Genomic DNA, 26,928 nt, shown 5'->3' with positions numbered 1-26,928 from the left:
AGAAATTATTAGTGCAAATATGTCTGCATATCCCTACTAGTCAATGAGACCTACTTATACTTTCTAAAAAAAAAAAAAAAAAAAAAAAAAAAAAGCCTTTAACAAAGGCTTTAACAAAGATTTTGTTGAAAGTTAGTTAATGGGCCAAAAAGCTTCCCATTCAAATATCAGAGGGGTAAAATGGTGACTAACATAACACAATAAAAATAAGTAAATAAAGTAAATAAATAAAGGTTAAAAAAATGAAGTGCCTTGGAATCAAGAACTGCCTCAAAATATGGGGCGCCTGAGTGGCTCAGTCGGTTAAGCGCTGCCTTTGGCTCAGGTCATCATCCCAGGCTCCTGGGATTGAGCCCGCATCGGGCTCCCTGCTCAGGGGAGAGCCTGTGCTTCTCCCTCTCCCTATGCTGCTCTGCCTACTTGTGTTCTCTCTCTCTCTGTGTGTCAAATAAATAAATACAATCTTAAAAAAAAAAAGAACTGCCTCAAAATAAATGAGTGAATAAATGAATAAAGGTTAATTCAGGATTTAAAACAAGCCCGAATTTCTGATGGGTACGTTTCCAAATACTCAAACTTTCTGGTTTTTCAAAGACATTTTGAAGCTGTGTAAAAAATAGAGGCTCACAGGGGCACATGAGTGGCTCAGTGGGTTAAAAATACGGGCTCACTTTTGCAACTATAAAAGCAGATCTAATGTGGGTGGTGGGAGACACTTTGTTTTGGGAAACTGGTTCGCCTTTCATTTTACTCTGCCAGAAACAACAGTCCAGAGTCCAATAACTGAGGGTTTTGCAGGGGAGGGGAATGGGGAGGTTCACCAGGGTGAGCCTGGTGGTGGGTATTAAGGAGGGCACGTATTGCATGGAGCACTGGGTGTGGTGCATAAACAATGAATTCTGGAACACTGAAAAAATAAAATTAAATTTAAAAAAAAAAAGAAAGAAAAAAACAAGAGCCCAGTTGGATTTCCAGCTAAGAAGGCCAGCATCTAATTGTAAAATGATTTTAAAGTTACCACTGCCTGTGTTATGCGGAGAATAGAAGAGCAAAGGCAGGCGTAGGGAGATAAGTTTGGAGGTATTTCCTGTGGTCCAAGACATGATTATTCACATTTAGAGTGTTTAATTTTTTGTCAGTGATCATTATTCCCAGAGATATCATTTAATATTATTAATTTTTATTGTTATTCCTTTGAATTCAACGTTTTCCTTCTCAAAGTTGATTCTATTGCTATTTCGGTGTGATTTTTTTCTACTATGTTTTGTTCTTTAACATCTTTATTATTCTAATAATTTATTCCTTTAATATTTTATAAATTTCTGTACAGTAACTACTCAGAATCATCCTAATTGAATGTTTTTATAGAAATGTTTTAACAAATGCTATAGTATCATATGGATTGTAGAATTTAATAGATCCAACATTGTTTCTAAAAAGCTACAAAGGATACATTTGCTAGCAGAAAGTTGATGATAAGTTACCATAAATTAAAATATGAATAGATTTTTACAGATTTGTAGGCTTTCTGTTTGCATACCTATTTATTTCTTAAAGTAAATTTAATTACCATAAATGCAATAATCAAAAATTTTGGTAAGGAAGATTCATAAATAAATAATTTCCCTTATGCACTATTTTGCCTAGCTTATTAATACATTATTAGTTGATTATTGATAATATCTAGCATCTCATATGCAAAGTACAATATACTAAATTTTATAGATTTCATAAAACTTTTGTCTCACTTTTCCTGGTTAAAATGAATATTTTGGTTCAGTTGCTATTGTAATATGGGTCTCTTCATAATTTCAGAGAAAAAAATGTAATTAAGAATAACTTAGGGGTGCCTGGGTGGCTCAGTTGGCTGTGTCTGCTGCCACTCAGGTCATGTTCCTGGAGTTCTGGAATAGGTGGAGACCCCCATCAGGTTCCCTGCTCAGTGGGAAGTCTGTTTCTCCTTCTGCCCCTCACCCCGCTCATGCTCTCTTGCATGCATGCTCTCTCTTCTCTTTCAAGTAAATAAATGAAATCTTTTTAAAGGACACAATTTTATTAACTATTTTTAGTTTCTATTCCTTTAATATTTGGGTAAAAGTGTTCTACACAAGCTATCTAATATCATCAACAGTAATTAAAATATGGATTTCTCACAGTGCCCATCTAAAAATCCATTGAATTTCCATAAGCTCCTCTAATATGTGGCTGTTTTAAAAACAAATTATTCAATCACACAAACTTTAGGTTAAATATCTTTGACACAAGATTATAATTCAACTTTACCACATACATTTTACTTAGCTTATTCTATTGGCCATGCCACAGAATGAAAGTAAAATATGATTTCCAGTGTAAGTGACCTTTTTCTCTATCTGTACTGAGCAAGCGATGACCTATAGAGCATGCAAGCCTTCCCTGTTTAGTGTGCAAATATTCATGCACGTCACTGAATAGCTCAGATTAAAATGTGATTAAAATCTCAGTAGTACCAATAGCTCTGTCTACAATGCATTGTAGAGTCAGGGTTTCAAAAGCTGAAATGAAGAATCCCCACCTACTTTGGCATCTCGTTTTCTCTGGGGTTCTTATGATAGAAGTTTGGCACAGTGAAGTGGTCCTTGTGTCAGCTGTAGGATTGGGAACTCTTGGGGTTGAATTTTATCTCTTCCATCTACCAGTTACCTGTGTGACTGGGTAAAATTCAGTCTCCTCTGGTGTGAAATAATAATACCTCCTCATATAAAAGAACCTACCACACTGCTTGGACTGAATAAATCCTGAATACATATTGGTGATTTTAATAATAGCAAATACTGCATTTAAAATTATTTTTAAAGATTTATTTATTTATTTATTTATTTGACAGAGAGAGGTCACAAGTAGGCAGAGAGGCAGGCAGAGAGAGAGAGAGAGAGGAGGAAGCAGGCTCCCTGCTGAGCAGAGAGCCTGATGGCGGGACTCAATCCCAGGACGCTGAGATCATGACCTGAGCTGAAGGCAGCGGCTTAACCCACTGAGCCACCCAGGTGCCCCTTAAAATTATTTTTTTAAGTTGATCAGGTTCCTTTCAGATAGACAGTAATTAGGAATTATGAGTAGTAGACAGTTGTTGTGCATGGGGGAACATCCAGTTCTTGAAGGGGAGATGTTAAAGAGCATCATTCACAGAGCACTCTCCTGGCAACTTCCAAAAGCTGCGAGAGTTGAAGGATGAAATAACGTCAACGTTTGTGAGCTCTTTTACATTTAAAAAGTAGCATATTTTGTGCTTATATCCATAAAGAAAAATAAAATTTAGTCAGTAATATTAAGGAAATGTTTTACTTGAGAATCATCAAGAGCCAAATGAACCTTTCGTCTTTTGATGACTCCACAGGGATCTTCGGAACCTAGTGATTGAAATGGTTTTGTCTACAGACATGTCAGGTCACTTCCAGCAAATTAAAAATATAAGAAACAGTTTGCAGCAACCTGAAGGGTAGGTTATTTTTTTCCATCATGTTAAAGTTCCATAGACTTAGACTCAGAAAAGACTGTAATTGGTGACTTTTTCTGATAATTTAAATATGTCCTTGGTTTGACAGGATTGACAAAGCCAAAACTATGTCACTGATTCTCCATGCAGCAGACATCAGCCACCCAGCCAAATCCTGGCAGCTGCACCACCGCTGGACCATGGCCCTGATGGAGGAGTTTTTCCTACAGGTGCTTCTATGACAATATGTGCAAATATGGAAATAGTGTCCAAACGTATTGACATGCACCTTTGTAAATGCAGAATCCAGGACTTGTGACTATTATCAACTGGCCACAACACAGTCTTGGGGTCTCAAGCAGAATTTATTAATCTTTCAGATAAATATAATTCATAATCCTATGTAGTATAATATATGTTCTAAAGATAGGCAAGTCTTGGATCTCTGATGCTACTCCTAGGAAAGAAAGAAACAAATTAGCATCATTGTCTGCTGTTCAAAGATAAAATATTAGAGTTGGGATAGCAAATATCTTTCATCATAAAATGGGAAAGGGGAGGTTGTATAGCACTGCTGTATACATCTTGTTGGTTAAAATTTAGTCATATATGCACAGTTGCAAGAGAGGCTGAGAAATGTAGTTTTTTGTTTGGTTGACATGTGCCTAAGTTAAAACTAGATTGTTATATGAAAAAAAGCAAGGTTGGACATGGGGAATGGACGTGGTCTCTACCTCAAGGATACTTTTTAAAAAAAAATAGTGTCCCTGTTTTTTTCATTCCCACCTAAGGTACCACAATACAATTATGATGCTAATCACCCAGAGTTAGCAGCAGTTTCCAAAGTTAAAGGTTCAGTCTCCCATTAGAATGGCTTCACTTCAAGATGCCGACCTCAGGTAGGGCCCTAGGACACCAGCCCTTCTGACCACTGGTTATAAATTCAGGGGTCCCCTTGACCCTTCTCAGGTTTGACAATTTGTTATAGTAACTCAAAGAACTCAAGAAAGCACTATTCTTATGATTATGGTTTAATTATAAAAAATACTATAAGGAATAGCCAACTGACATTATACCTATTCTAAGACATATGACAACTGAATATATTACTATATTTGGAGGACTCTGCTTTCTGTCTCCCATTGTCAATGATTATGATATATGGTTTCACTTTAAAATAGCATTGCATAGTCCTAGAGAAACTTACTGAGTAGCATCTTCCAAATTTAAGTATTTTCACACTAGAAACAGTGTAAATATATTTTAATACATTTTGCAATTTAAAAAAAAACCCACAAATGTTAAAACCTATCTAGTTCTACAGGGCAACTGTGTGCTATGGCCAAATAAAAATTATAATTTCATGCACTCAACCAAATATTAACCAGAAAATGGTAAATCTAAAGAGAACTTACAGATCTTTAAGAATGACCTTCTCATATTAGATACAAAAAAAACCCAGAAGTATGAAGAGATAAAAATGACTTTGCTCGGGTTTAAAAAATGTTTAATTATTTTAAATGATCATGAAAACACAGTTGAAATTTTGTCAGATGCAACTAAAGCAATGCTTAGAGGAATCTTTATTTATTTTAATGCTTATATTAGAAAAAAACAAAAGTATATATCAGTCATCTGTGCTTCCACCTAAATAAGCTAGAATTAGGAAAATTAAACCTAGTTAATCAAAGGAAGTAACAAATATAAAGTTGATCAAAGGAAGTAACAAATATAAAAGCAGAAATCAATTAAATAGAAATAAGACAATAGCAAAAATTAACAAAGAAAACAGTTGGTACTTTGAAAAAATAATAAAATTATCAGCAAATTTAAAAAGAGTAAAAAAAATAAGTTATAAGTAAAAGAGATGTTATCATTATAGACCCTACATATAGCAAAGCATAAGAAATATTATCCACAATTTTATGCCAATACATTTGACAACTTAGAAGAAATTGTCAAATTCTTTGAAAGATATAAATTACCAAAACAAACACACACAAAAATTATAATTTGTATATCCATGTACCTATTTTTAAACACTGAACTTGTAATTTAAACTCTTTCCGTGAAGAAAAATTCAGACTTAGATGGTTTCAATTTTTCTCTTTCAGTTCTCAATTCATTTGAGAGATGGTAAGTTCTCTCAAGCTTCCCAGAAAAAAATAATTCCAGTTTTAACACAGAGAAAGAGGGAAAATTATCAGTATAATCCTGACAAAACCTGACAAAGATTTTGCAAGTAAAGAAAATTACACACCCATATCTGTCATGAACCTAGGTGGAAAATTCCTTTAAATGTTAGCAAATCCAATCCGGTGATATAACAAAAGAGTACATACTATAACTTGAGTTGATTTAATATTAAAAAATCATTTAAAGTAATTTACTGTACTAAAAGAAAAGAGTCCTACTGTCATATCAATAGATGCAGAAAAGGCATTTGACAAAATTCAAAAGACACTAATTACAAAAACTTTCTGCAAACTAGAAATAAGGGACCTCTTCCAACATGGTAAAAAGTGTCTATAGCTTTCATAATATCTCCTGGTGAAATACTGAACACGTTCATACTAAGTTCAAGATATCTCCTCTTACCAATCCTTTCAACATGGCATTTGAAGTTCTAGCCATTAAAATACATAGAAGAAAATTAAGTATAGATTGGATAGAAATAAAAAGAACTGTCTTTATTTGCAGAAACATAAGCTTCTACAAAGAAAATTTTAAGGAATCTTTAAAAAGCTACTGGAACTGATAAATAATTTCAACAAATTTGTAGGATCAATTGTAGTTCTGTATGCTGACATCAAACAACTTGGAAATGAAAATTTCAATATAATATGATTTATAATATCATAAAAATAAAATATACTTGGGAATATATTTAATTAAATACATATAAAATCTAAACACTGAGAACCACAGGAGATTGTTGAAAGAAGACTTTTAAAGACCTATCTATGGGGGCGCCTGGGTGGCTCGGTTGGTTGAGCCTCTGCCTTCGGCTCGGGTCATGGTCTCAGGGTCCTGGGATCGAGCCCCGCATCGGGCTCTCCACTCAGTGGGGAGCCTGCTTCCCTCTCTCTCTCTGCCTACTTGTGATCTCTCTCTCTCGGTCAAGTAAATAAATAAAATCTTTAAAAAATAAAAAGACCTATCTATGTAGATTGGAAGGTATACCACATTAATGGATTAACATGTTAAGATGTCAATTCTTCCAAAATTGATTAATATACTTAGGATAATTTTTATAAAAAATTGTAACAGAGGGTATGTGCTATGGTGAGTGCTGTGAAGAGTGTAAACCTGGCTATTCACAGAACTGTACCCCTGGGGCTAATAATATATTATATGTTAATAAAAAATTTCAAAATTAAAAAATAATTGTAACAGACTTCTTTGTAGCAGTTGAAAGAAAGCCGATCCTGAAATCAACATGGAAATGTAGGAATCTAAAAATGGCCAAAACAATTTTGGAAAAGACAGGAAATTGGAGTATTTATTCCTCCTTATCACATGACTTAGTAGAAAGCTAGAGTCATCAATGTAGTGTGTTATTAACATGTAAACAGGCAAATAGATCAATAAAACAGAATAGTGATCCCATACTTATATGGTTGTTTGATTTTCTATAAAAACAACAAAACAGTTAAATGGAGAAAGGAAAGTTTGTAAATAGCAATAAATGATACTTACTAAATATATGGGAGAAAAGGAATCTTGTCGCTTATACAAATATTAATTCAAGTTTGACCCCAACCTTATATAAAATCTGACTCTAAATGTTCTAGAGGAAAACTTAGAATATCTCTAACCTTGGGAGTAGTCAAATATTTCTTAGAGAAGACACAAGAAGTACTGCCTAAAAAAGAAAAAAAAATTGGTAAAGTGAACAAGAGCGAATTTTAAAGCTTTTTCTCTTCCTAAAATACCATTAAGGCAAGCCATAGAGTGAGAGAAAATATTTGTACTACAAATACGTGTCCAAGAGCTTGTTCACAGATTATATAAGGAACTCCTACAAATCTTACAAATTTTTTAATAAAAAAAGTAAAATTTTTAAAAATTTAGTCTAATTTGATCAGATACACAAATGAGTGATAAACACATACAAGTACTCTCGTTATCATTGGTTATCAAAGAATTGCATATTAAAGCACAATGAGATACCTCTACATCCTCATCATAATAGCTAGAATTAAAAGGACTGAAAATGCTAAGCATTATGGAGGATATGGAACAACTGGACCCCAGTTGGAAGTCCAGGCATTGCTGGTGGAAGTATAATCAGTGTCAGGCATTGCTAGCAGAAGTATAAATCATTACAACTCATATGAAGACTACGGGTTAACATTCACTAAATTGAAACTTAACCTCCCCTGTGATGCAGCATGTCCACCCACAGATGTATAACTCAGAAAAATTGGTTATTGTGCCCACCAGATGTGGAGTAGTCATAATAATACTACTTATTACTTGTGATGGCACAATATTAGAAACAGTCCAGTTTAACATCAGAAATAGAAATGGTATAGTCATACAGTGGAATACCATGGAACAATTAAAAAATGAACTAATGATACAAACCAGGATAAATTTCAAAAAATAAATACTGTATGATTCCATTTATATGAAGTTCACAATTAACAAATTTAATCTCTGGTTACTGAAATTTGAATAATGGGTGTCTATAGGAGGTGAGATTCACTGGAAAAAGCTAAGGGAACTTCTGGAGGTGATGAAAATGTTTTATATACTAATTGTTAATTATACAAATATGTTCATAATTTATGCTTTTAAGATTTGTGCATTAAGTTTTTCCTTGACTTAAAAAAGAATATGTCAGAATAAAGGTGCTTCATGAATGACTTGAGCTTTAAAAATAGAACAGTGTTAAGAAAAGTCTCTAATAAACTCCAGAGACTCTTGAAGATTACTGCTATCTAAATAGTATCATGACTTTTATTATCGCTGTCTTTTATTGATTTCAAACAAGACAAAGAATACCTTACAGAACCATGAGAATAATGAATTTAAGGATATCAAGTCCAGGTGTTTTTGAAGTTCAATATATTCTTGATTTTCTAGAAAGGTTACTAGTATTAATAATGAAGCTTCCAGCAAGCACTGATTTTTGATATCTGAAATCCAGGTAGGGGGAAACTGTTTCATATGGCTATTGAGCAATTCTGTCATTCTCAGCACCTGATAAACAGTGACTCAGACATCTAAGTAGAGATTAAAATGCACACAACACAAAAGGTCAAGTCTTAGAATAGGTAGAGCATCATGATATTTGGAATGTTTTTATGGTCTGCATTTTTAAGACTGTGTTAGAATAAGAAAGAGTCAGGTTTTTGGGTTGTTTTGTTTTGTTTTGTTTTACAATATTCTTAATGGGCAATGGTAGGCATTTTTATCATCCCAGAATGTTCAGAAATGACTTTTTTCAGTCTTTGCTTGAGTGACCTGAACGTAAAACACTTACAGCTCAAAGGAGGGTAAAGCATATATGTTAATATGGGCTATTATAAAATCAAATTGTCTCTACTAGCATTCCCTCTTCCCTTCAACTCTGAAATTCCTTTCAGATCATAATAAGTTGATTAAGGACTTAAGCTTTTAATAATAGAATCTTATATTTTTCAGTCTCTGGACTTCTAAAAGTAAGTGACTTTCAAATCCCCTTCAGAAAGAGATCTAGCAAAACAGACGAAGGTCAAAACAAGTGAGTTTGTACTACCAACAAACACGTTCACAAGCAAAACAAGCTTATCTTTATGAGACTTATGTTAACATATGACATTGCTGCCAATAGCTAAAATGTTTCAACGCATTCAATTAACTAAATGAATCTCACAGGACTCTTGTTCTTTGCCATATCCCATACTGTAGCCCTTTGGAGGTGTGCGTATATGTGTGTACACATGTAAATATACACATATTCATATATACATGTAGGTACATGTACATACATATATATACATGTGTGATTTACTGTTTCAGAGAAATGCAGAGGAATTTTGGGATGTGTTGACTTTTAAGTCACTTTCTTATTAATTTGTCCACTAAGTTCATTTTATCTAACAAAAGGGCTTAAATCAATATTAAGAATTTTTAAAACACAATGTATTTCTGGAAGACAAACCAAGGTAGACCAAACTATCTGTACCATCCTTTAAAATTCATCAGTGTCACCCCAACTCTTGACATAGCTACTTTAAGTGTACCTTCTAAATCCATGAGAAACTGTAGCATGAGACAATCAGAATTGTATCTAGATTTTGCAGCCTTGAGAAACCTATTTCCATCTTCAGTAAGCAACTGACGACAAAGCAGGTCCTCATCTCCAAAGCATGTTTCACAGCATGATTGTGATATTCGTCAATAGAGCTAATGTCCTCTCTTCAAGTGTTGATGCAGATCAACACAGGTGCCTCTGCCCTCTGACTGTAATGTGTGAATTCGGGAGATGCTCCTTTCATTTCAACTATGACTGATGTGACAGAGCTCAGAGGTGGAGGGACTGGCCCAGGAAAAAGCATTAGTACAGGAAGACAGGTTTTTGCTTTTTATTCTCTCCTTAAACAGACATATTAGTTTGGCAAGATAATAAGAAATTACTACAAATAAAGTTAGAAGAACTACTTTCTGCCGTTAAAATTTGTTCATGCGTCATACTATATGAACCCAATAACTAAGTGAATTTTCTCTTTTTCAACTGGTTGTTTTGTGACAAGTTTTAAAAAAATGACATTTATGTAAAATATCCATTTACCAGTAAGTATTACCTTGTCAAACAAATGATTGGGAATGCAATTTTTTAAAGAGGGAAGGAAAAATAATTATTTTATTTATTTTAAATCGTATGTCGTCAGGCCCCTTATGTTCTTCAGCATTGCTAGAAGTAGTATAAAGTGTGTCATTTCAAAATAGATTCTATTTCCCACAGTAATAGAAATGTACTTAGTTAGTGCATTCTCAGCCAAGGATCTTGGGATAAAAAATTCAGACACAACCAAAAAAAATTCTTCACTATAAAGAACACTTGCTATGAGCCAGGATAATAACTTTAAATGTAAAAATCAAATCTCATAGTTTTAAGAGACATGCAAGTATTATATGAGGGGTACTAATGTTCTACAAAATATAACTCACAAAATACATTTATACCATATCATAAATTTTGTTGAAAGTAAATATGTTAGCTGTAATAATTATTAAATTTTTAGACAGCTTTGGTGGCTTTCTAGAATTTAGAAGGACCATTTTTAGAAGGAAAGAAGATAATTAGGTGGCTTAAATCCCTTAAGTAAGTTGTCCCAAGAGGGCTAAACTATTGCTTCTTCTCTTCTCCTCTGTTAAATTCCCCTGTAGAATTAGTGGCCCCTAGAATTCACTCTTGACCTTAGAGTGGCCCCCAGGTCTACAGTCAGGAGCTTCCTGTATGTTTATTGGTGGTATGGCTTCTGTGATTAAAACTTAGGTTTCAATGCAAAAGGTTTCTCAGGATTTCTATACTTCACCCTTTTCTATCTCCTTCAATTCTGGAAAGCTATAGAAATTGCTTTGGCTTCAGATAAAATGCAGAAAAGAAAAAAAGGTGCCAGTTAGTCATGGAGTTGACATCCTATTGACAGTGATCAGAGCATTTCACACTGTTAGGAAAGCATAAAAATAATTATTGGTCTTTGTTGCGGCCTTTCAGAGAAGAAATCTCAACAACTTCCAAGGGAATTGCCAAGACAGGCAGGAGCCCGAGCACTGCAGGCTGCCTGGGGGTTCCATGTTGCTGGGGTCACTTTCTCTCCTTCCCTACCTGCAGACTCATCCCCAAGAACAGATGCAGGGATCCAGGAGCAGCATCGAGTGGCGTTGATTAATTCATTGTTTGGTGGCCGTAGGGCCCTATATTTTTGCTCCAATCACTGTAAAAGTCAATGTACCAAAATATATGTATATGCAGTATTTTACTGATTTTTTTGAAAGTACATTTTTGGCTTCCTGAAGGCAGTGCCCTCAAATGAAAGTACATCTTCCAGGAAAAACTAGTTGAGTTGACTTTTGCAGTGCCTATTGCCTTGACCCCAGATTTCATCTTGATGGAAAGTAAATGTTCCCTATTCAGGGATACAAAGAGGAAAATTACAAAGTTTGTCAAATTTATACTCAGGGAATCCAACTTTCTCTTTACATATCTTTCCCTCTCCTTTACATATCTTACCCCCCTCCTTGTCCTATTTTGTTTATGGTGCCTTCTGAGTCTGGCTATAAGGCCCCCTACTAATCCTGCACTCATGGCCTTTAATTCACCCTACAGAATAACATTTTAAATATTTATAAATAAATTAAATAATTAATGTGCTTTAGCATTCAGTGTGCTTTAGCAGTGGAAATTTAATATCCCGATTCCATTGTGGAATATAAGAAGCAAATAGAATATAAAATTTTCGCTCCAAATATAGGAAGGTGAATCCTACATATATCTGTCAAATGCCTAAGTTCTATATGAGAATGTTGCCATCTATCCTTCTATAAAATTTAGCTCATGGAAGGTGATTCATCACAATGTCTTCTTCAGGCCCAAATTATCATTTTTAGAACAAAGAACTTCTGTCTTATAGTATAAAAATATAGCTATTAAATACCAAACAGCAGTCCCCTGATCAATAAAGCCAATCAGTTGTACCCACATAGATCACATAAGTATCTCCAGTATCACATTTCGCACCAAGTCCATGAGGAGATTTATTTCTATTTTAACACTAAAATATTTATATTTTAACATAAACAGCGATGTTATTCTTGTACCTTATTCTCAATATGCTAAAAATCAAATCCATAATAGTTTTCAAATCCAGCCCTCATTCATATTTTCTCACTTCTCTTTGTGGCACCAAAGACTCCTATTCATTCAGGTGTGAAGCCAAGAGTCATCTTCAATTCACTTCTCATCATCCCCCACACTGCTGACAAATCAATCTTCCAAAAGCAGAATTCCTATCAGGTCCATTCCCTGCTAGAAAACGGAGGGTGGGGGATGGCAGGAAGTGCCTCTCTGCCACATGCTCGATTGAGTACCAATCCTTTTTCCTGAGGTTTAACACCATCCATTAGACATCATAAATACCTCACAGCTCTGTATCTTTGCTATGATGAAGTATGGTTCTTTTTTTAAAATTCTGGTCCCGGTTGATTTAACATACAATGTTATATTATCTTCAGGTGTACAATATAGTGATTCAACAATTCTGTGCAGTACTCACTCCTCATCGTGGGTAGTGTACTCTCAATCCTCTTCACCTATATGAAGTATGGCTCTTATATGCTAATATTTAAAGACTATTTTCCAACTATTAGGCTTCACATAACTTAGATAACTGGACGATAATCCTACTAGGCAGATACTAGGATATCTTCATTCCTGATAGGAGTTAACCACAATTACCAAGTGAGGTAACGTATGAGGAGAATTCATTTTAACAAGGGTTGTGATACATCTGAAGTAACAGAGAGAAACCGTCGAACAGCAGGGATTCAAATGTATACCTTGTAGTTCCAATGCTGATGGCACTAATAATTCCTTGTCCTCTTTACCTTAAGCTGGATGTTAATTTTAATTCCAAATGGAATGGGTGTTGTTATCCTCTAAGGAAGGAGCACAGCTGCTGAAGGAGGTCATGGAATTCTACTACCTATTTTCTCTAAATCATGCCATAATAAAATACAGCCATTTGCAACTACTTTGCCTAGTTCTCTGCTGACCATATCTAGATTTTCCTCCAAACAATTCTGATTTCAAACTTTCTGCTCCTTATAATCAGAGGCATGATTTAGAGGAAGTGCACCAGACAACATTGTCAATGAAAAATTGTAAAACCCATAAAACATACTGACACGATGTTGTAAAGATCATGAGGAAAGTGGTTCAAGGACATAGAGCAAGTGGGAACTTGGAATTCCTCAGACAGGCACGCCATTGTTTTGTGGGCTCCACAGCAAAGCAAAAGTGAAGGCCCCTCCCTTTTGTCTTCTGATTTCAGAACCTGACCATGTGTCCTAAATTGTGATCTTACACAAAGCCAGTGGAGTCCATGAAGATATACAACCAATAGCTTAGGAGAAAATAGAGTCTGAGGCATTCTTTCAAATACCAGAAAATTGAAGTGAAGAGAAACAAGTGAAGTAGCTTTCTTTTGTAAGCACATACCCTTGAATGCTTAGGAAAGAACCTATGTTTGATGTTTGATAAACCTTGTGAAGAGAACGTTTTGCCCAGAGCAGCCACCTTTATTTTAGGAGATGAAAACTGAATTAGTTCCTGTGATGTTGAACCCACACATAAATGGAATTCTTTAATATATGTGCTCAATTAACCTACCATAGGTAAGATCAAATAATAAAAATCATTGACATTTCAATTTTCTGAGGATATAATAAAATAAAATGACACACATGGAATGTAAGAATGTTGAAGATATTCTTCACTATTTGCTGTGGAAGATTCAATTAAAATTGGTTAATTAGTAGAAAGACGTTTCAAAATGTTTATATACTTTTAATTTCAAAAAGTGGTACAAACATGAAGTCTTTATATTGAAGATCTGTGATGTACTTGGCCTGGGGGGAGAAAAAAAGCATGAAAATCCACGAGTTTGATTGTTAATTAAATGCCAAATAACACACAGAGATGACTATTTTCTGGCAAGTGCAGAAATTTCCAAAGAGCAAAGGTTTGTCTCTTCACAGTAACAGGGTTGTGATGCCAAAGCAGCGTCTCCACGTGCTGAAAATGCCCATTTTTTTCCCTTCAGCAACATATTATGTGCTCAAAAGGAGACTGAGTAAAATTACATCAACTTGGACTATCCCTTTGCTTTTATAAAAATTAAATAAAAACACAGTGTCAATTACAATAAAGCTGTGGCTTTTTTTAGACTTTGTATCTAGACTGCTCATTATCTAAGCATCTCCAACCCAAGTCTGTACTAATGAGCTTTTCTTTGACAGGGAGATAAAGAAGCTGAATTAGGACTTCCATTTTCCCCACTTTGTGATCGGAAGTCAACGATGGTGGCCCAGTCACAAATAGGTACTGCTTAAGAATAATGGTTATGAACTTTTGTAGCAACATGGACGGGACTGGAAGAGATTATGCTGAGTGAAATAAGTCAAGCAGAGAGAGTCAATTATCATATGGTTTCACTTATTTGTGGAGCATAACCAATAGCATGGAGGACAAGGGGCGTTAGAGAGTAGTAGGGAATTTGGGTAAATTGGAAGGGGAGGTGAACCATGAGAGACTATGGACTCTGAAAAACAGTCTGAGGGGTTTGAAGTCGCAGGGGGGTGGGAGGTTGGGGTACCAGGTGGTGGTTATTATAGAGGGCACGGCTTGCATGGAGCACTGGGTGTGGTGAAAAAATACTGTTTTTCTGAAAATAAATAAATTGGAAAAAATTAAAAATTAAAAATTAAAAAAAAAAAAGAATAATGGTTATGGAGGGTGGGTATGTGCGAGCCAGTTTTCAAATGATAAACCATGTTGTCAAAAGGGCAACAACCATGAAAAGCTCACTTCTTATTCATAATAAAGTTGATCTTTAGACGGATCTGTATGGTGCTAAATGATAAGACTTCTGAAAAAGTTCTCACAAAACGAATTCAGTCAAGCAGTATTAGTAAATGTAATTGTTACTTGATTTGTAACCCTTTTACAAATAATGGACTTTCTTCTTGTGTAAGAGACATTTTTTGTGTTTTGTTCCTGACGATTGTAATCTGTAATTTAATCCTTTGTGTGTAGGACAATTCAATGAAAATATCAGTGTATCTGTTGTTATCACTAAGTTTGCAACATATATTTAATATAGTAGCTTATGTTCCTTCAGAAAAAAAAAATTATTTTGATATAAGTAGATTACCCAGCAAGTTCAGCCCATTCTTAAAACTATGTAGCTATGATGCCTGGTCCAAATATTTGTAATAGTTATTCCCAGAGTCAGCATCTTCATCACTGAACTGTAAGATTAATAAACATAAGGATTGCCGCCTAACCTCTCTAGCTGCTTCAGCACCAAGTCCTACAGACCCCCCCCCGTCAACTGTCAGAAACCTTCTTGCTCTGACCTTTGCCCCTTCCCATCCAAATTCCAAAAGCTATTTTTCTAGCTACCTTAACACAGGTGCCTACCATTGTTTAGCAGGTGTGAGGGTGGGAAGCTAAGCCCCTCCTCAGGCAAGTTGGAAAGAAGGGAAGTTTCTGAGGCTTGTTGCTATAATATAAATTGCTACCCTGTTAGTGGAGGTGACACATCAATTGCAAGTCTCCATATCCCAGGCATTTAAAACCACAGACAGAACTGGAAGTAGCACACTGGTGGCCAATTAACATTGCTTTGAGTTGAAGGCATCAATCAAAACATAAAACTATTGAAGTTTTCTTGAGTTAAAAATGCACCTTAGCAGTGCCTGGGGGGCTCATTTACGTGTTCGGCTCTTGGTTTTGGCTGGGGTCATGATTTCAGGGTTGTGAGACTGAGCCCCTGTGGACTCCAGCCCGGTGGAGCCTGCTTGGGATTCTGTTTCTCCCTCTGCCCCTCCCCCACCTTCTCTCCCTCTTTAAAAAAAAAAAAAAAAAAGGCACCCTAATACCTAATATTACTAATCCAATTACTTGAAATGTGAATTATTTGTATCTGATGGATGGGGTAATCTTCAAATGTAGATATTTCTGGGCACAGTATCACTTAAAAAGCCTCCCTCCAGTTTGCTCTTATATTCAGATGACCATCCATAGCTCGCAGGTGTGTGTGAGGCCACAAGCTCGATTTCCAGTGGCCCACCTCTCCAGGGACGCGTAATGAGTATGTGTATACAGAGTGTACAATAGGTTGTGTCCTCCTCCATCTAAACACCAGGGGGGTAGGGCACCCTGAAGGACAGTGCCCCCTTCTCTCTGTATGTCATGTGCTATCTTGATGAGTACTTTAAATTTAAAGTCTTTATTCATCCTGACAACTCAAGGTAGTGGGAATAATGCTGTCTTCCAGAGATGTTACTGTTCTCTTCACTGATTTGACAGAACACGCCCACATGCTGTGAACTAACACTTTACATCCAGAGAATAACAAACAGCAATCTGAAATATTAACACACTGGCAGAAAGCTCTGACTGATACAGTAAGAGGGGAAAAAGCAGTTGCCTTCCTGTGGCCTGAGAAAAATCTTCAATTATTTTGTTTATTTGGAGCTTAGATATTATTTTTTGTTGATGAGTAATAAATTCAACAAGCAAGTGGAGATCTTTCAGAAATGTAATGATCCCTCTCACTGAGAGGAAATTATATTCACTCTGGTTAGAATTGAATTGTTAACAAGAGTATAAAACTGAGTATTAAATAGGAAAGCTGATATACACGAGTTATCAGGCTTAAAATTGTATCACTTCCACTAATGGGAGATTATTTTTTTAGAGCTATAGAGCTAGTAAACTATCTCTACCAGGTGCGTCAGACTCTTCAATATTACAGATTTTAGAATTCAAGAAATGTAATATTTCAAACTATCTTTTGTTTGTTTTTATAGGTTTCATTGATTTCATAGTAGAGCCAACATTTTCTCTTCTGACAGACTCAACAGAGAAAATTATTACTCCTCTTATAGAGGAAGCCTCAAAAACAGACACTTCTTCCTATGGGGCAAGCAGGTTTGATATTTTCTCCTTTATTGCATCTTTTTTTTTTTTTTTTAAATCTTTGTGCTGTTTAATAACCTTTCACTTAAGATTATCCTACTATGTTTTACAAAGGGGCAGGCCATCTTTAAAGAATTGTTAGGTAGTAATGCCACCTAGTGGCTAGATGTGATATTGCATCCGCCTTTGAAATTACTTGATGGCCGCTGCAAAATATATAAAACTACTAACTAAGGAGTGTAAGAGTATTCAATACGCAGGAGAATGAAAATATCTCAATTTTCATGCAAATGTATGTATTATGCCTTGAATATTAACATATATAGTTGTGTCAGTTTGCTTACAAGCAAATCCGTTACAACCCACTTGTGCATCTGGGGAGATGCCTATACCGAAAGAAGGCTTATAGCTGATGTGGGTAAAACAGCTGCGTCTAACATGTAACAGTAGCATCCATTATATATACAATCACTTACAGGATTTCAAGCTGAGCATTTTTCATAGATAAATTTGTTAAGGCATATTATTTAAAGCTTCCAGTTGCAAATTAATCATGCTAAATTCTTACCCATCTGAACATGCAATTTTGCTAATGGTACATCAGCAGGCTCCCTACATGTTGCCCCAGTGAGGGCACTGAGGAAATGTTCTACCTGAGGAAGATTCAGATTAACCCCCCTCAGGGCTCCAGAATCGTGGTGCCCCTTTAGTAATGTTGACCAGTGGACTCTCCACGGAGTCAGCTCATCTCAAGCTTCCACTGTTCTAACCAGGGCCTCACCACCCCATGATGCAAGAGTGCTCCAACCTGCTGCTCTGGGGGTCCTTGACCCACCCAGGGACTTCCAACCAGAGTCCCGGTCCTCTCCATGAGAGGAAAAAGGAGGGACGTGAGCATCTCTGATACATGCTCCACACTGGGCCTGAACACCTGCCATTCTGTGTCTGCAGTTATTTTTGTAAAGTGTTCCAGGCTTTGCTCCCTCATTTCATATCTTGATCTTGGTGTTTTCTGGGCTTTTTTTTTTTTTCTGGTTGTAATTATTAGCCTCAGTACCTTTATTCTGTTCACAGCGTTGATTTGTTCAGACGATCAAATATGAAAGGCACCATGAACGATGGAACCTATTCCCCAGACTACTCCCTTACAAGCGTGGACCTACAGAGCTTCAAAAACAACCTGGTGGACATCATCCAGCAGAACAAAGAACGGTGGAAAGAGTTAGCTGCCCAAGGTAGAGTTGTTTATGAGACCTTATGCCATCTCCTTCTTTCTTAACTTATCCTCTGGGGTTTTGGCTTTTTTTCCTCTCCCTAGATTTCTTCTTTGATGAAACATGCGAGCCATCAGTGGTATGTGGAATTTGGCTTTTGATTATTGATAACGAATTTGGTTTATCTGGTAAAGAGATTCTGCTCTGTTTATGTCTCATGGGCTGCAGAAGTATGTGTCCGTGGATGGCAGTGACCTGAATGTGAAGGAGGGGGCAATAAAATGGTGACAAAACTTCATGTTCATTCCTAGAAGTGCATTGGAGCCTATGTTTTAGGCTTTGCAGGTGGCTTTTGTGTTGCATTAGGAATGTAACACTCTGTGTCAGAGACTTGGGTGTGGTTTTTTTTCAGTGTTACTAAGTTATTTCTTTTGGTGACTGTTCCACTCATGCATTGGAAAAAATCATTTGCAATCAGCCATTAAAGGAAAACAGATGGGAAGCCAGCTAGCTTTAGCTGTTTCTGATATGTTTTCTGATTCAAATAAATGAGTCTATTTGGTTTACAAGGTATGTGAATTGGTATCAGTCATTATCTTTTGTGCAGGAAATTAGCTTTCTAATTCCAAATCTGGCCCCTTCCCCCCCCCCGCCCCCATGCTCCCTTCCATAGCCCTGTGTCTCTCCTGTGCTCTACACCCTGCACAGTGGCCTCTGGCTGGTTCTTGAAATTCCCCAGAGCATTTCCAATTATTATTTCTTCAGCCAGGGATTCTCCTCACAGCTCTCTGCAAGAATGATTCCTCCTTGGCTGGAAAGTCCATTATTTATCTTTAACATGAAAAACAGCACCTAATTCACTTAATTTAATTTTCACATGACCTTATAAGGTTTATACTATTGTTATTCTCATATTGCATAAGGATACTGAATCAGAAGACAGTTACATGACGTTGCCCCAAATCCCATAACTAGTAAGTGAAGAAGCTAGAATTCGCTCTCTCTCTCCAAATGCAGTGCTCAAAAGCCTTATGTTAGGTAACACCACAAGGAGGCCCTCCTTGACCACTACAAGTAACATCCTCTGTCTTTTCTTTCCCAATAAGGGCCCAGTCTAGTGGCTTCAATGTGGTATAAAAAGTCCATAATCAATGATATTTATTTATTCCTTTTTTAAATTTATGATCTGTTTTCCACATGGGTAGTGTACGGTCCACAATAGTACATGGTCTATTGTGTTTTCCAGTATATCCTCAGCTCCTACCACAGTATTGGGCATATAAGAGGCACTCGGTAAATATTTATAAAATGAAACAACTCCTTAATGGTGTTACATCGTTTCTTCCATCTCTGTTATTAGAAATAAAAGCAATACCATTCTTACGTCTTCATCTGACTCTGTAACTCACATTTTCCCATTAGTTTGATCTTAGTTGAAGAGAAGTAGTTTCCCAGGTTTTGGTGGGTCTATACAACCACAAGGAGGGCCAGGTCCTGTAGTTAGACAGCCCCACCCCCTCAGCATGACCCTGTGCTTAATTAAATCCTCAACTATCATCATCTCAAAAATCGTTAAATTTTTTGAGCCAGGGGCCTCATTTTTTATTTTGCATGAGGTCCTGCGATTCTGTAGCTAGTCCTGGCCATTCCAGAGGGTCTCCGTAATACATTATTGTCAGTAGGTAAAGAACATAACACAATACAAGACCAGATGGCCATACTGAAATATTGTCAAACCCATCTAAGTGGAGACTTCAAAGGACTGGAGTTACCCTTCTCTAGGGACAGATTATACTCAACATATTGACCCTGAAGCACTGTAAGATATAAGCTCTTGGAAAACAGAACGTTATCTATCTCATTGTCATCATTTTCTCATAGAGAGCGTGTCCCTGGCATAGTGTAGGTGCTTTAAAACTATTTAGTCTTGAATGAATGAATAAATGAATACATAAACCCCACTTTGAATGTATTTATTCAGAAAAGAAAACAAATAGATATTATATTTTCAGCGATGGAAGGAAGAGAGGAGGGAAGCAAAACTTCTGAAACCCCTCCTGTGTGCCAGGCATTTTACATGGATTATCAAATTTCCTCCTGCAACAACCTTCCTAACTAGAAATGATTACCCTCATTTTATACTCGTGGAAATTAAGGATCGCACAGCTTCTAAGCGCTAGAGTCAAAACTGTTCTGATTTTTTACCCAATGCTTTTCCCACTGCACACTAGCACTTCCTATTAGACCCTTTCAAAAAATTCTGAAAAAATTGACTGGAAGTATTCATCTTCAGTGAACCCAAGAATCCAACTGACCCAAACACATTCTATTCCAAAAATAATTTAACTAAAATAAATAACAATAAACCCCGAACATCAACCTATCACCTAGAACCTATTTGTCATAAACCAGTGAAGGAAAACTGCCAGAATTGGCTTAGGGACTGTGATTCCTCCCTTCCTAATGAAATTTCTGGCACTGTGCTTTTTGAAGATTTTGTTGCACAGGGACAATAAACTTTCGATGTTTGTAAATTTCTCAATGTACGTTTCTAGAATTAAGGAATAATATCTGAGTCCTATCATTAGAAAAGGTAGAACCAAGATTTGAACACTGGCAGCCTGGCTTTAACAAATTAAAACCATAGATCATTTTGATAATATAATTTCCAAGGGGTGGTTGTGTAGAGTACACACATTTTGAATAAACAGCTACTGCCAAATTTATTTTATTTATAACATTGTATGTTTGGTTTCTATTTCCAATGCAATGGTGAACTAGATAAATTTAGAGAAATATCTCATGGTAAAAACAACTAAAAGTGCAGGGCAAAATATCGCCTTTAAGAAACTGACAGAGATAATGCTTCTAGAACTATCTCCTTCTCTCCTTGCTTTTAACAAATGATAAAAAGTATATTTCTTTCAACAAAAAAAGGAAAGAAGGAAGGAAGGGGGGGGAGAAAGGGAGGGAGGAAAGCTGATTTGTTCAGAACATGTCCAAGGGGTGCCTGGGTGGCGCAGTGGGTTAAAGCCTCTGCCTTTAGCTCGGGTCATGATCTCAGGGTCCTGGGATCGAGCCCCACATCGGGAACCTGCTTCCTCCTCTCTCTCTCTCTGCCTGCCTCTCTGCCTACTTGTGATCTCTGTCTGTCAAATAAATAAATAAAATTAAAAAAAAAAAAAGAGAAATGTCCAAATAAAGATCAAACAAATTCAGAGAGATTAAGAAACTTTGGAGCTAGAATCTCTCATCTCTGTTTACCTTTGCTGGAGTCCTGGGTTTGCAGACTAAATTGGCCACCACACTGGGTTTACAGCAGAAATGCAAATTTGATTCTACATTTTAAAATTATGTTAATGCAACTTACCATATTAAGGATCAAAGGATAAAAACCTAAGCTCGCAAAAGATATAGAAAGAATATTCAAGAAAATTCAGTATCTATTCATGATAAAAATTATTAAAATTAAAGGAACCTTCTTAATCTACTATTTCCATTTTCCTACTTTTCTTGCCTTCATTTTTACTGCTTGAGATGTTTCTTTTTTCCATTGCAATTCATTTCCTTGATGGTTTGAAATATTTACTCTTTACTCCTTTCATTTTTATGATTAATTAGAAAATTTTATATGCATAATCAATAGTAGATAATAGTGAATGTCACCCTTTCATGAAATAATACAAAACCTTAAACTATGGACTCTGAAAAACAATCTGAGGGGTTTGAAGTGGCGGGGGGGGTGGGAGGTTGGGGTACCAGGTGGTGGGTATTATAGAGGGCACAGCTTGCATGGAGCACTGGGTGTGTGAAAAAAATAATGAATACTGTTTTTCTGAAAATAAATAAATTGGGAAAAAAAAACCTTAAAAAATTTGTCTGATATTTTAAAAATCTTCTAAAATACAGACTTTATCGTTAATAATTAAAATTTAAAATATGTCCTTGAAATCCAAGAATATGAGGATAACTGCTTTTTTTTTTAAAGATTTTCTTTATTTATTTGACAAAGGGCAGGGGGGAAAGGAGGGGGAGAAGCAGACTCCCTGCTGAGCAAGGAGCCCAATGGGGGACCCGATACCAGGACCCTGGGTTCACCTGAGCTGAAGGCAGCCACTTAATGACTGAGCCATCCAGGTGCCTCAAGGACAACTGCTTTTTAACATCACTTTCAAAAATCAAGCTAGTGCAGGAAGACTTCACCAAGGTCTCCTCCAGTCCTGCATAGCTCCTAGTCAGCCAGAGATATGTAGAGAGGTATCTCAGACCTTCCACAGCTCTCCAGTTGCTAGGATTTTTCTGTGAAATGCTGCTTATCTACCAGTTACCCAAACTTGGACTGCAGGCTCAGGCTTGCAGAGCTGTGAGTTTTCCCCTTAATTTTTCTAAATTAAACCCACCGCTTTATATTGTAGAAACCAGGGGGTTTTGCCCTCTGCTCCTATAGCACTCTGAGTCTACCGCCTCTGGCAGCCAAACTGGTTTCTGCTGCCCTTCTCAGGTTGGGGTTGGCAGGGAGGTTGGGAGTAGCTCTGGTCAAAAAGGTCACAGCTTCCTGGGGCACCTGGGTGGCTCAGTTCGTTGAGCACCCAGCTCTCGGTTTCTGTCAGGTCATGATCTCAGGGTGCTGGCATCGAGCCCCACGTCAAGCTCCAAGCTCAGTTCAGCAGGGAGCCTGCTTCAGGATTCTCCCTCTCCTCAATCCACCCCCTGCTTGTACACTTTCTCTCTCTTTAAAATAAATAGATTTCTAAGAAAAAAATAAATAAAATAAAATAAATCACAGATTCCTGCTGTTGGTACCTTTTGCTCATATTAATCAGAAGACATGAGCAAAACACTCACTCTAGCACTGTTCTTGAAAACAAAAAATACTGAAAACAACAGTAAAAATGGATGTACAAGCTGTAGTGTAATTATACTATGGAAAAGCATACAACTGTTAAGATAAATGAACTTTAGGTGTGAGTCCCAACAGGAAAAGAAGACACAAATAATATTGAGCAAAATACACAAGCTGCTTCAGTATAGCAAGATGCCATTTATAAAGATGATTTTTAAAAACCTATAAGCTAACAAATAGGTTTTAGAATATACTTAGCTTCATAGGTAGAACTGTTAAAGGAGCATGTCAGTTTAGAGCGAGCCCCCAAATGGCAAATACCAATATTGTTCCTCCCACAAGGCAAAAGAGTTACTTTGGTAACCACTTGATGGTTTGGTTTGTGTTTAGACACAAATATTACAAACTGAACCAGATCCACATAGTCCCCCTTGATCAGAACAAAACCACAAATCAATCCCAGATCTGCTTTCTTTCCCATCTTCTCAAAGAAGATGTGTGTTTGAGAAAAACAAGTTATGTCCCAAAATAGAATCCGGGTGTTGGGGATGGGTGGTCGGACTGAAATGAAATGCAGTATGTTTCTCATTGTACTGGGTATCTTTCTGATTTGTTTGACGTTGATTCAAACCCCAAAATACTAGGGCTCAAAGGCAAGTAACAAGTGAGGAAAGGAGGCAGCACGGGATCCAAGGCACCATCAGATTTGCCCATTGTGCACCAGTTACAGCTGTGTAGAACCAGAAGGAAATCTAGTGCTAGCTTAAGGCAAGCTTGACATTTTAAAATATGCATTAAAATTGTCAAACACATAAGTGTTTTCTAGTCTTTTGGGGGGGCTTATCTCCTACATAATTGGTCTAGAATCATAGGATACATGCAGTATGATATCTCTCATTTGAACTTTTTAAGACCTGCTTTGTCTTTAGTAGCTCGTAAGGCCCAGCAAAAAGGGAAACAAATTAGGGTTTTGGTTAGAACTACTTTGATGTCAATTTGGAGAGAATTATCTTTAGGATTTCAAGTCTTCCTATTCATGTATATCTTACATATCTTCTTTCATGTTTCTCAGAAAGCTTGCTTTTACTTCATAGTACTATAATTGTGATGGAAAATACTTGTTAATGTTATTAGATGCCTGGCATCATGTTAAGCATGTTTAACCATGTAAACAATATTTATCCTTAATAATAATTTATTTCAAAATGTTAAATATATCTTCTTGGATTTTCCATCACTGTTTTATATTTTCTGTTATTTTTGCAAATGGCTGTCTTTCACTGGCGTATAGAAATACAATTTTCTTTTGAATACAATCTGCAAATAATGATAGTTTTTTTATTTTCCCAAATGTATGCCTTTAATGATTGTTCTTCTTGAATCAACTGCATTAGCAAGTTTATCCATATTTGTCTGAATGGAAGTGGTGAGAGCATTTGGCTTGTCTCTAAATTTAAAAGGAAGGTGTTTCATGTTTTATCATTAGGTATGATATTTCTTGATTTTGTTTGATCTGCTCTTTATGAGGTTACATTTCCACCAATAATTTGTTAAGAAACGTATTTTTTATGTTTTTAATCTCAAGTTAGTTAACATGTAGTGCAGTATTGGTTTCAGAGAAAATGTATTTTACATGGAACATTTACTTTTATTAGATGTCTTTTCTGTGGCTTTTAAAATAGTTCAGATAATATTTTTGATTGGTTCATATAATGAATTATATTAATACCTTATCTAATGTTGAACAACATTATATTCCTTTATTAGACCCAACTAATTGTGATGTATTAACTTTTTAAAATTTATGTGTTACTTTTGCTGACTTAAAAAAATCTATATTAATGCACGAGATTAGCCTACAGTTTTCCTTTCTCATACTTGTAGTTCTGGTGTTAAGGTTACACTGGCCTCAGAAAATGAGTTGGAGTTTTTAAGTCGTTTTTTTAAAGATTTTTTAAAAATTCATTTGAGAGAGAGAGAGAGAGAGAGAGTATAAGTAGTGGGGAACAGCAGACAGAGGGAGAGGGAGAAGCAGATGCCTCGCTGAGCAGGGAGCCTGATGTGGGGCTCAATCCCAGGACCCTGGAATCCTGACCTGAGCTGAATGCACACTTAAGCATCTGAGCCACCCAGGCGCCCCAGAGTTTTTGAATTCTTGAGAGTTTGTGAGCCTTAAATTGGCATTGAATGTTTGGCAGAACAGTGGGTTAAGCCGCTGCCTTCGGCTCAGGTCATGATCTCAGGATCCTGGGATCGAGTCCCGCATCGGGCTCTCTGCTCAGCAGGGAGCCTGCTTCCTCCTCTCTCTCTCTCTGCCTGCCTCTCTGCCTACTTGTAATCTCTCTCTGTCAAATAAATAAATAAAATCTTTTAAAAAAAAAGAAAAAGAAAAAACCATGTGAGCCTACTGTTTTCTCTGTGGGATAATTTTCATCTGTGATTCAAGTTTTTTGATAGGTACAAAGGACTGATTAAGTTGTTTACCTTTTAGGTTTTTAAAAAAATATATTGTGAAATATACCACAAAAGAACATCCAAAAACATATATATACTATTTCTAGGTAAATAATACAGTATTCATAATGGACAATCCTTGCAGTGGCCTACAAGCAATAACATGCTGGCAAGGTAACAACTGGCTCAAAAAAAACTGTATACCACACATATACACAGGATTCTCATGCTTTTTACTGATAGAAAGGATGAGTAGCACATAATTTAAAAGTAATAAAATATATCGTATTCGTTGTGGCTTATGTATAGGTAATTGGTCCTCACAGAATGCTTTCACTGATTTTTGCCGAACCCTGTGTCTTTGGTCCACTTATGATTGCAACTGACAAATGTAAATTGTGCACATATGAACACTGATATTTTCATTTACATCAAGGAGTAAGATGAAAATATAAAAAACATAGGGCATAACCTAGAAAACATAGGAGGTATATGTCAACTTCACTTGTTTATCGAAAGTGCAAATGACTTCTTAGTCATTTGATTGGATAATGGTTTTTAAATACTGTGGAAAATTTTTCCTCAAATTTCTGTGCTATTTACAATGTAGCAGTTATAGACTTGACACACTTAAATTTAATCTCTATTTTTTTTATCGTTATCTCCACCACTCCACAGCAGTGAAACAATAAATGAAGCCCTGATTCATAAAGTTTATTGACATCCATGGTGCAAATGTTCCCAGCAGGTCTTGTTTCAGTCAATCAGTATGAAGTCTCTGTCCATGGGAGCTGGGAAGAGATGTGTAAATAAGACATTTGCATCAAACAGATTTGGTATATCTTATTAACCTCAAGACCTAGATAATGAAAAAGGACTGAAAATAATTAGGAAATGATTTTTAAATATTTATCACCTTTCTTTTAAATAAAATTTTTAATTGGAAGTTTCTATAATTTTATTTTTAAGAATGACTAGATTTAACAATTCCCTAATTATTTCTCTTTCTTTTTTTGTTTCTTAGCTGTTACTCCTATTTATGTAACTGTAAACAATACAGTTTAGTTTTACATGCTTTTGTGTAAATGATACCACGCAGGACACATTCTTTAATGAATTTCTTTCTACTCAATGCCATGTTTTCCGAGCTTTATCCAAGTTGAGGCAAATCGCTATTATCTGTCTCAGCAGGGGGTTTTTGGATCTTGATAGAAAACACAAGACAGAAAAATGTATCTGTATC

At 36.2% G+C, this 26,928-nt stretch overlaps 1 protein-coding gene across 6 annotated transcripts in view; it reads left to right on the top strand.

The window, feature by feature from the left end:
• Positions 1 to 26,928, top strand: part of PDE1A (phosphodiesterase 1A) — a 344,668-nt gene that overhangs the window by 295,081 nt on the left and 22,659 nt on the right. For all 6 annotated transcript variants that reach the window (XM_044242484.1, XM_044242487.1, XM_044242483.1 and 3 more), the window contains 5 exons: positions 3,377 to 3,478; positions 3,585 to 3,705; positions 14,489 to 14,570; positions 17,066 to 17,186; positions 18,249 to 18,409. In XM_044242484.1, coding sequence (XP_044098419.1) covers positions 3,377 to 3,478; positions 3,585 to 3,705; positions 14,489 to 14,570; positions 17,066 to 17,186; positions 18,249 to 18,409 — 587 coding nt within the window. The remainder of the gene's footprint in view (positions 1 to 3,376; positions 3,479 to 3,584; positions 3,706 to 14,488; positions 14,571 to 17,065; positions 17,187 to 18,248; positions 18,410 to 26,928) is intronic.

The sequence above is a fragment of the Neovison vison genome, chromosome 3, assembly GCF_020171115.1.
Source record: "Neovison vison isolate M4711 chromosome 3, ASM_NN_V1, whole genome shotgun sequence".
Classification (NCBI taxonomy): Eukaryota; Metazoa; Chordata; class Mammalia; order Carnivora; family Mustelidae; genus Neogale; species Neogale vison.
The sequence above is the reverse complement of the archived record's forward strand: the minus strand, read 5'-3'. Positions and strand labels throughout refer to the sequence as shown.